Below are 10,955 nucleotides of genomic sequence, written 5' to 3'. Positions count from 1 at the left end.
ATAAAATAAAATAAAAATAAATTATTTTAACAAAATTAGAAATTTTTTAAAAGTCACAAAAAAAAAGTCCTAAATTTCCATAAAAATAGAATAAGCTTATATTGGCTAGTTTAATCTCATTTTCATAAATTTAAGCCTAAATTTCCTAGATTTCACTCTTTTGCAAAAAAATGTCACGAAAGATTATAGCATCTAACATGTGGATGGTAATATATATACTCGTAGCCGTGCGTCACAAAATGTAAATATCTGCACGTGAAGTTGAAGCTAAACAACCACTTGGATTTAGGACAAAAGCTACAAAATGATAGTGAAGGACTTGTACCTCGTATCAAGGAGGATAATTTGTTTTTGTTTTTTTTGTCAGTGGATAATTTGATTATTCGGCTGCTATGTTTATATGTATTTTGGACAACACAATATTTAAAGAAAAAAAATGAATTCTTAATATGGGAATTGTCACATGCTTCAATCGAACTTCAAACGTAATGTATCAAAATTTATGTTTCATTTATGACATCCTAAAAAAAATGTATTTTAAATTATTTTAGTGTGCATTGTGAAATTAATTTTCAATTTAGGATGACATTTTACAAAATAACTACATAGTTATTTGACTTAAATGAAAAAAAATTAGGAAGAGAAACAATTTTTTGAAACAGAAATTTTGTGCAGTTATCAAATGCGTTTTTATTCCAGGAACAGAAATTTTGGGCAATAATCAAACACGTTCTGATTCTTTAAAACTCATCCATGAACAGAATCTTAAAAGTCATTTTAATCAGAATTAGTTTTCTGGAATAGTATAGTTACCATGCGCAACCTTAAAAAATTGACAACTAGAATCGGCAAGGCCGGTTTCAAGATAAAATCCAGAACCGAATCGATTTTGAACCGCTTTACTCATTACTTTAAAGTTGCATTTATTTCGTGAAAAATAAATGATTTAATTTTTTTTTTAATAATTATTTCTAATGGCTGAACAAAATGTATTTTCATCGTGGATTGAAGTAATTATTTTTTTCAATTATTCATTTTTCACAAACGTAGTCTAAGTAAATTCTTTTATACTTCTTTTAATATATAACATATTTACTAAAATCTAGTGGTGTCAAACGGGTGGGTCGGGTTGAGTTTGGATCGGGTCGATTATGGTCCGACCCATATTGACCCATATAACCCGTTTTGACCCATTTCTATACAATACAAATTTTATGACCTATACCCGATCCAACCCATACCCAACCCATACCGGATCCCGTATTTCTTAAGCGTTTCCTTTTTTATTTTTTCGTTTTCCTTTTTTATTTTTTTATTTTTTCCTCCTTCCTCCTCCCCCTCTACGACTCCTCCTCCCTCCTCCATCCGAGGCCGGCGACCTCACGAACTCTCGAACAAGCGGCCAACGGATTCACCATCGTGACCACCTGATTCGGGTTTAACTTGGATAGCAACATCCGCTCGAACGCCGTCAAGACATCATCGAACCTCCTAACCTTCGTGTATGCGGTGATGAGGACAGTCCACGACACAACGTCTCTTTGGGGCATTTCGTCGAACATCCGGCGGCAAAGTGTCATGTCACCGCCTTCGGACGCGTAAAGATTGAACAGAGAATTCCGGACGAGCTAGACGCTCGCAGGTGTCCGTCGCGGCGGAAGTAGTCTTCGTCGAGCGATCTTCCTCTGTGTTCGTTACTTTCGGACTCGGTGAAGAAGAAAGAAACAGAGATGAAGACTCCAATGGCTTCCAAAGTGTGGGGTTCGCCTTTTTTCCGAGTGACGTAGAGTTGAAAAATGGGTTAAAATATGGGTCAAAAAGATAACCCATATTTTAACCTGTTTTTTTGACTTTAGTTTTTTAACCCATTTTATCCCATTTTAGAAAAAAAAGTGTTACCCATATAGAGTGGGGTCTTCTCAAAATGAGTCGGAAAATGGGCATATGACCCATATTGTCGGCTCTACTAAAATCGAATATATCTGACATGCTACACTTAAGTGAAAAAAAAAATTATATTCATTATTTTTTCTGGACTGGAAAAAAAAAATTATGAATATAATTTTTATTTAACACATGCATATTGTATATATAATAAGATAAAGCCCTGGGTCGGTTCAAGGGTAAAATGGGGTCGGTCTCTTTCCAAAACCTGAAAACCTTCTCCTGTTCTCGTCTAAAATCTACTCACCTTGAAACCGATCCTCCTTGCTCGGTGACCGAAGAGAGGCACATGGGCCAAGCCGGAGGACAGAGTTTGGGCTTGAAGAGACCAGGCCCATCCCACAGGCCCAACAGCCAATAAACTCCGCCTTCTTCGGTAACGGGTCTCTTTCTCTCCTATCTGCGCTCCGCCCCTCTCGTCTCCTTGCAGCACGTCGACGCCGATTTCGCCGCCAATGTTCGCCGTCGCCGGGCCTGGCTCGCCGATTCGCCGTCGAAAACAAGGTGAGCCTCGCTCCCCCACCCCTCCGCGTGCGTGCGTGTGCGCTTGTCAGATCCCCGAACCGACTCCTCGACCTTCCAAATCCTGTTTTCCTAAATGCGTTTCTGTTATGCACTCCCTTCACGCCATTCGATACTGTACCGCCTCGTGCCCTAATGAAAATAATTCGTGCTTGCGTGAATCGTAATTCTGGGATTCACAGACAGTTCTTGGCTGTGTGCATGAATGTCGTGATCCTAGGTGATTGTTCCTGTAATTTGAGTCCTCTGGAAAGACTCTATCATTGGATTGTGACACTCGAGCGCAATGCAAGTATTATGTGTTTCTCACTCGTATTTGTCTGTACAGTTGTCGTATGCTTCTTATGAGCTATTGATTGAGTGGGTAATTCTTGCCTGTGGCAATGATTGCGGGTTGTTTAGTTGTCTGTTGTGAGGGAACGGTGGAGGATAACCATGTGTTGTTTTTTTTTTAGGCAATCCGAACACATGCACTGGTCAAAGCTTTATGCCTCGAGTTATGTCAACATCTAAAGTTGTATCTTTTGTGTTGCTTTCGTGTTCAGGGAATGGCATAATTCTTTTGTCTTAAGAAGAAAGATTATGCATACTCGTTGAGCATTTATGTCACTACAAAATTGATGAGATGTCGTCTTGTGCGAATTCTCCTGGCAAAGGTGGCCATACTAGTCAAGCTGACACTGAGCCCACCAGTTCAAACTTAGATGAATGGCCCAAAAGTCCAGCAAAAGCTGATGAGGAGGAAGACGAGGATGAAGATGTAGATTTCAATCCCTTTCTAAAGGAAACACCTTCACCAGATGCTTCATCAAGTCTGAGCTCTGAAATTGAAGGAATAGATGGTGATGCTGTGGAAAACGGGGTTAGACCTTTACAGACAGCAGAAATTTGTTCATCAGAGTTGACTGATGAGGGTCCGAGTTTTGTTGTTGAAGATTCTGAGCATTGTGAGGGGGGAAATTTGGTGCTGGATACCCTTTCCCCTAAACTAGTGTGTGAGCAAGAATTGCCCGAACTTGTTGCCGGAAGCCTCTCTAAGACAGATTCAGAGATCCTATCTCAAGCTGAAAATGGGCATTTACAAGGAAAGGAAGATTATATGAGCAGGAGACCTGACTCCCATGGTGACATGGTTGAGGAAGCTACAAATAGCTGGAAACTGTTAACGCACTCTGATGATGAGGATGCTATTTGCAAGCGTACAAGGGCTCGTTATTCTCTGGCAAGTTTTACTCTCGATGAACTTGAGAGTTTTCTCCAAGAGACGGATGATGATGATGATATTCAAAATGTTGATGATGAAGAAGAGTATAAAAAATTTCTTGCAGCTGTTTTATTAGGTGTAGATGGCGATGGTCATCCAACTCCAGAAACTGCAAATGTCGATGATGAAGATGAGGATAATGATGCTGACTTTGAGATTGAACTCGAAGAGGCACTTGAGAGTGACCTTGATGACAGACCTAGTGATAAAACCACAAAAGGAAATTATGAGTGTTCCAGAAGGCGGCCTGAGACACGGCAGAACAGAGGTAAAAACACCTCTGCAGAGTGTAAAAAGAAGCTTCTTCAACATGGGAAGAGGCCATTGCGTCCCCTCTTACCATTAGTGCCTGTTGGATCGACTTCATATTTACCAGCATTGAGCGGACAACCTTCTATGGCTGATGCTCCTCTGAACTATGCATCTTTAACAGCCAATGCTGGTTGCATAAATGGGTTTGCTCCTAATCAGATAGGCCAGTTGTATTGTCTAATACATGAGCACGTGCAGCTTCTTATTCAAATATATTCTCTTTGCGTTCTCGATCCCCCTCGGCAACACATTGCATCACAGGTTGAAGAATTGATTTTGCAAATGCTTCATAAACGTGATCAGATGGTAGCTCGGAGAAGCATACCGTATCCCAGTATATGCTTTTCCCCTGCATATGTTTGTTCATCAACATCTGAGGGTTCTAAAAGATCAAACATGGCACAACACACTTTGGTATCTGCTCCTACGTTAGAAGCTCAGAGGGTTACCTCTTCCACGAATAATCAGATGCTGGCAACTCTAAATGATTCCCAGGGTCAAGGACATGGGGAATATGCTGGCAGTCAGGCTTTAGGTTCTCGAGCAGTGGCGGATTCTGTTTGGTTGCCAAATATAAGTGGCCCTGTACTATCGGTTTTGGATGTAGCTCCACTCAATTTAGTGAAGACTTACATCGATGATCTGCGTATTGGTAAGCTGTTTGCAACTTAGTCGTTCTTAATCTATTTGGATATTAGGTTTCAGTAGGATATGAGGGTGTTCCCAGATCAGTTTGGTCTCTTCTGGAGAGATTTCAAACCGAATCAATTGCGATAGTTTGGAGTTCTAGATCAAGTGCAAATTTAACTGTAGAGCTTACCAAACTGGGAATGTTAGATCTTTAATTTAAAGATGGTGTTAAATGTGAACCGCTTATGTTTGCAGTAAGGTTTAGAATTGAAGTGCATAAACTGCTGCAGCACAAAGTTGATTCTGTCTTGGCTACAGCCTTATGTTCTAATTGGCAATTCAGTTCAATGATCTGTCTTTTCTTTGACTGGTTTGTATTTGATTGGGATATTTTAGATGAATCCCTCTTGTCAGCTGGGATATGGTGTTGGTGTTTTGGTAATTGTGCGACTACTTGGATTTTGGTTGTAAGTGATGGCTTGATGTATTGTGGCTTGTAGTTGGATTGAACTACCCTCTTTGTTTGATGAAGAAATGAAATTGACTTACCCATAAAAAAGTGTGAACCATTTGGTAGAATTGAGATTCTCTCATGTTGTCCAATCTGAAGATGCATTGCGTAATTTATGAGTTCAATAGATGAAAGTCTAAGCTATAGAATACAATTGTTATTTGTAGATCTGTGTGTGGTAGGATATGAATGGAGTTGTAAGCTGTTTCCTTTATATACAACCTAGGTAATGTAGATGACTAATGAAATAATGCAAATTATTGGTTTTAGTTTTTTTTTTTAGTAAGTTAAACAAAAGTTATGCCAACTTAATTGGCTTGACAATTTTTAAACAGTAGGTAACAAACGAATTAATAAACAACAGTCTATTTCCTCTGTCAGGGATATTGGTTTTTGTTTTTGTAATACCCATAATAGGAGAGAGAGCTTAGTTTAATTGGCTTGTATTTATCGTGATAGTTGTCAAGGAGCAGCGGCGATGGCATGTTGAATCTACCTGTGATATCCGCTCTGAAAGGGAGCCTCTGTTCCCCATTTCCAGCTCTTTGTCGGCTGTAGAAGTTGATATTCAAGTTTTAAGTGGAGCTTCTCCATCAAATGCTCGGACTGGTTCCCCTTCCTCTGGTCATCATCCACTTAAGAGATCACTAGCTGCGGCAATTGTGGAAAGTGCAAAGAAGCAATCAGTTGCCTTAGTCGAGAGGGATGTTGCAAAGCTGGCTCAGATATTCTTTCCAGTGTTTAATCGAGCACTTTTCCCTCATAAACCACCCCCTTCTGCTGTGGCAAACAGGGTGCTTTTCACCGATGCTGAGGATGAGTAAGTTGCCTACTGCTATTTTTGTCATTTCTCACTAGTTTAGAGTGAATCTTTTTAAGGTAGAAGAATGGTAAGATAGGTTTTATGCAGTAGAACTGTAAACAGAAATTAATTGGAAATTGATTGGGGCAGAAAGTAACTGTGAGTCTGTGTCTGCTCTATGTATACTTGTTTGACGTCTGTGGAAGTTTTACAGCTTGACTGTTGTAATGTCAGAAGTAACAAAAGTTTTGACCCCATTATGCATGATAATGGTGCAGGCTACTTGCATTGGGGATAATGGAATTTAATACGGATTGGAAGGCAATTCAGCAACGATTTCTTCCTTGCAAGTCTAAGCATCAGGTACTTTTTGGGCCTTGTGGCACTTGTTATATGGGTAAAACCTTTTAGGTAACCTTTTTCCCTGAGCAGAAGTTTTTCTGGAATTATTTACTCATTACAACATGTTAAGCTGGTTTATTTACGAAAGTTCCGACAGTTGATGAAATAAGTTTGTAGTTTTTTATTGTGCTTAGTGAGGAGATTGTTTTGACTGAGTTCCAGGCTTTGTATGCCTGTTTAAGTCTATAATGGCATCATCATGAATATATCTGTTGCAGATTTTTGTCCGGCAGAAGAATCGCTGCTCATCCAAGGCTCCAGAGAATCCCATAAAGGTGTGTGTTTCTACAATAGTCAACTTATGATTCATAGTTATTGATTTGTGCACAGGATACGTGGCTAGCATTATTTAGTTACCTAGGGCCAAAATTGAGACAATTCATAAATGAGGCAAAAGTGACATTAAGTATTAGATTATTATTATTTTTGCATCTCTCTTACTGTGTATCCCTTTTTTCAAAATCAATAAGTGAAACAGATGGATTTGTCTTGAATGAGATTGACAATAAGCTATTGTAAACTGGACAGTTTGTTCCTTTTTTTGAGGTGTTACGGAGGCTATTAATATGAAATAGTTAAAAAAATGTAAATGTATAATTTTGGAAGGAGCAGCGGTTGCAAAAGTATAATTGGGCCTCACTTGAGGTTTCCATTTTAAGGAGATTATCTTATCAGGGCTCAAGGTAGGAACCGTTACTCAGGTTAAAGCAGAGTTTATTTTACTCCAGAACTTGAGATAATGGATGTAATCAATAGAAAAGAAAACAGAAAAGAAACAGATATAGACCAGAAATGACCGATGTCATTCTCGTGTCTAGGACATTGGTATCAGAACATACAATCAAGTAGTTGGAAGTATTTCCGATTGATGTTACACTAGTGATTTGGACTTCAAACATCAATTGTATTGATTTTAAAAGCATTGTGTCTCGAGACCTGGTTCACTTTTCTTTATGCAAACGAAATAAAGAAAAAATCAAGGAAAAGAGAGATCTTTAATGCGAATTTCTGAGATATCTCTTTCTATTAATAGCACGTTATTTTGACCCTAATAACCATTTGTAGGCAGTAAGGAGGATGAAAACCTCTCCATTGACCGCGGAAGAGATTCAATATATACAGGAGGTAAATTCTGAAGTTGTTCATCCTGTGGAATCTGCTTGCCTTTTTATAGAAAGCCTTATCTGACCTGTGACAAATAATTCCAGGGGTTCAAGATTTATAAACTTGACTGGATGTCAGTATGCAAATTCATTGTGCCACATAGAGATCCATCCTTATTACCTCGTCAATGGCGAGTTGCCTTGGGAACTCAGAAGTCATACAAACAGAATCCAACTAAAAAGGAGAAGAGAAGGGCATATGAAGCAGAACGGAGAAGGCGCAGAAGTGCAGATCAAGCGAGTTGGCTAAATGCGTCTGAGAAGGTCTGCAAATTTCACTTTTAAACATAGAACTCATTTGTGTATTTTCAGTCGTTCCTTCACATCTGTCCACTTCACAAATATGCTGCTAATACAACAGTCTTGCAAGTGGGTATTTGTGGAGAAATGGCTTTTGATTACATTGTACTCATGTGATGAGTCTCAGTTGGTGCCATAATCTAATTATGTGGTTTGTAGTCCCTTTAGTAAGAAAAGCTTCCGTCCATATTCAACTTCTCCAATCACGTTGGGACTATTAAGTGGAAAAGAGCACAAATTTAGTCTTAAATTGACCAAGGAGCTTTCATCATATGTTGATAAATTTCTGCCTCCCTTTGCCTTTCTTTCCATAACAATGTTCAAGGGGATTTGCCATTGGTTGCAGGACTATCAGGTGGAGCATGCTGGCGCGGAGAACAGTTGTGAAGACGATTGCGTTGATGACCCTGAGGAAGCTTATGTACACGAGGGATTTTTAGTGGACTGGAGACCAGGGCCATCATCTCACACTTCTTTCAAACAACCTCGCTCTTATGTGGGAAAAGGTGGCCTCCATGGCATGAGGGAAGAGGCTGCTTATGACATACATTATGAAACACAATGCCACGCTGGAAGCACGCATCAGTTTCCAATTGCATCAAGTTTTCAGAATACTTATTCTGCATCTCGTGTCATCCATAATAATATGCATGGTGCCTTGGTACCATTTCATCCAGTTTCTGACACAAGTTTTACAGCACCCAAATCTCCATTCGGTCTCCTTTCAAATAGAGGTCGTCAAACTGACAACGCACGCTTAGTAAAATTAGCACCAAACTTGCCCCCAGTGAATCTTCCTCAGAATGTTCGTGTTATTTCTCAGTATGCATATCTAAGCCGTGATGGAGCAGCTTCCACTATTACTGAGAGTGCAGATAATCGACCATGTCATGCAGCAAAGGTTGGAGACATGCCAGCTACCCAACAGAGCAAAAGTAGGTCTCTGAATGATTCTGTTGCGTGTTTCCCGCGAGAAGAATCAAGAGTCTTCAAGGAGAAAACCATCAATGAGGAAAGGGGCATTGATTCTGATTCCCAGATGCATCCCCTACTCTTCCAGGTCCCTGAGGATGGGCGACTGCCTTATTACCCATCAAACTGCAATACCCTTGCTCCTGCCCCTATAAGTTTTTCTTGTGGAAGCCAGCCTCAATTAAATCTTAGTCTTTTCCATAGTCCTCACCAGCTCAACAATGACAGATCTTTTAGGCCTAGGGACTCTGCTTCCGATATTGGTCTCAGTGGAATTGACTTCCATCCACTACTTCAAGGAACTGAAGAGGTGAACACTGATTTAACATCTGCTAATTCAACAGCTCACCAGCCTGTTTCTGATGCTGTCCTGGCTAAAGTGCCAGCCAGTGGTGGCTCATTGACTCCTGGCACTGATCTTTCTTCTTGTGTAGATAGAGCTAGTGAATTGGACCTAGATATACACCTAAGTTCTTCATCCATATTGGAAAAGGCAATAGGAAGGAATGCTGGGGCTACTCATAAACTTGTACTGCCCATCAAGCATTCAACAAAATCTGGAACTTTGCTTAAGGGCCAACAAACAAGTGGTCCTTTTGATGAGCAGCCTGAAAATCTGTCTTCGGTTAGAAGTGACTTGATTTCAGGATCCCAAATGTCGAGCAGACCAAATGATGCTGTTCAATGCAACATGGATTTGGCAGGGGATGAGTCTCATCCGGGAATTGTTATGGAACAGGAAGAGTTGAGCGACTCTGATGAAGAAATGGAAGAACATGTAGAATTTGAATGCGAGGAAATGGCTGATTCTGAAGGAGAGGAGGAATCAAGCATGGAGATTGTTGCTGATACATATAACAGGGTGCATACTCATTTCTGGCCTCTTCATGCCAAGTTGTTTTCTAGTGCTTAGGGTGCAGAATTTGTTGTTTATGCTAATCTGATAAGTCATGACATTCATATAGTGTATAGTAGGTGTTAATATGATTCATTTGGTTTGGTTATAACCTAGTGCATAGGTCTTTCAGACAGTTGCTTGTCTGGTTTCTGATATACAGTTGATTATAATGATGTCATGTTGCTATCTTCATTCTTTATCCTCTCACTTTGGTGGACTTACCTCGTTGGAACATTTCTTAATGTTGCAATTATATTTTACTTTTAATTTGGTTCGTGATTATTTTCTTTTGGCAATATGTCCTGCTAAACCCTTATCTGATGTTCAGCACTAATTTTTTCCCTCACTGTCTCATGCATGCATATTAAGCTTCCTTTAGTGATGTGAAATTGAATGTTTCCATAATCTAAATTGTTATGCTAGTGTTCTGAAATTGTCTTTGGATCTTGTAATGGCTTCTTGGTAGGAGGTCCAGAGCTCTGCGGCAGAGAAGGTGGTGGTGGAGGATCATCAGCCTGGACTGGGAAATGGTTGTCGTAAATCCAATGATGCTGCACCTGGAAACAGCAGCCTTCCTTCCTTAAAGTTGGGTCTCACTTGCGAGGGGGGAGACACGGCGAGTAAATCATGGTTGAGTTTGGATCCAAGGTTGCGAGGCTGTCCAAATCCAACTGTTGAAACTCAGGCTCGTAAGAATTGTTCTCCTCGTCCGAACAGATCCTGCAAGAAGACAAAAACATGCATTAGAAATAATATAGAGCAGGTACATGACCAAGCTACGGAGGCAGCAAAACAGCTTGATTTGGGCACTTCCACCATCCCCAACAAGCGGCCTCGAAAGAGGACGTGCAGGAGCAATGCAAATCCAGAAGTAGGAATTGCTATGTAGAGTGGTTGATTCGGACGCTGTAAATAGTAAAGAAATGTCTGTATCCTCCAATTTTGTACTACTTTGTGCACAGCATGGATCGAATGATGTTCAGAGTTGCCCATTTGCCCTAGTGGGGGGATGACGGACAAATCACCATTTATGTGAGATTTAAGTACAGTGAAAATGCTGGGAATATTTTTTTGATTTAGGATGGGGCTTGAATGCTAGTCCTGTTGTGTGAATATCTCCTCGACAAAAGGCATGAAGAAATGAACATGACCTCTCAAATCTTGTTGTCTCAGAGCTCTCTCTCTCTCTCTCTCTCTCATGGATTTATTTCTTCTTTATGACAAGTGAATGTTTT

At 40.0% G+C, this 10,955-nt stretch overlaps 1 protein-coding gene across 3 annotated transcripts; it reads left to right on the top strand.

Moving 5' to 3' along the window:
* The first annotated feature begins 3,023 nt into the window (after nt 1–3,023).
* On the top strand, nt 3,024–10,892 carry LOC115725896. Of its 3 annotated transcripts, none has more exons than XM_048275866.1 (8): nt 3,024–4,694; nt 5,643–6,003; nt 6,264–6,348; nt 6,606–6,662; nt 7,453–7,512; nt 7,596–7,814; nt 8,197–9,684; nt 10,196–10,892. In XM_048275866.1, the coding sequence occupies exons 1-8, from the start codon at nt 3,092–3,094 to the stop codon at nt 10,607–10,609; spliced, it is 4,287 nt and encodes a 1,428-aa protein (XP_048131823.1). In that variant the 5' UTR covers nt 3,024–3,091; the 3' UTR covers nt 10,610–10,892. The 3 variants fall into 3 exon arrangements, with proteins under 3 accessions (XP_048131823.1, XP_048131822.1, XP_030511413.1); XM_048275865.1 differs by having other exon boundaries at nt 10,190–10,892; XM_030655553.2 differs by having other exon boundaries at nt 10,187–10,892.
* The last annotated feature ends 63 nt before the right edge of the window (nt 10,893–10,955 follow it).

Source organism: Rhodamnia argentea, chromosome 3 (assembly GCF_020921035.1).
Source record: "Rhodamnia argentea isolate NSW1041297 chromosome 3, ASM2092103v1, whole genome shotgun sequence".
Lineage (NCBI taxonomy): Eukaryota > Viridiplantae > Streptophyta > Magnoliopsida > Myrtales > Myrtaceae > Rhodamnia > Rhodamnia argentea.
The sequence above is the reverse complement of the archived record's forward strand: the minus strand, read 5'-3'. Positions and strand labels throughout refer to the sequence as shown.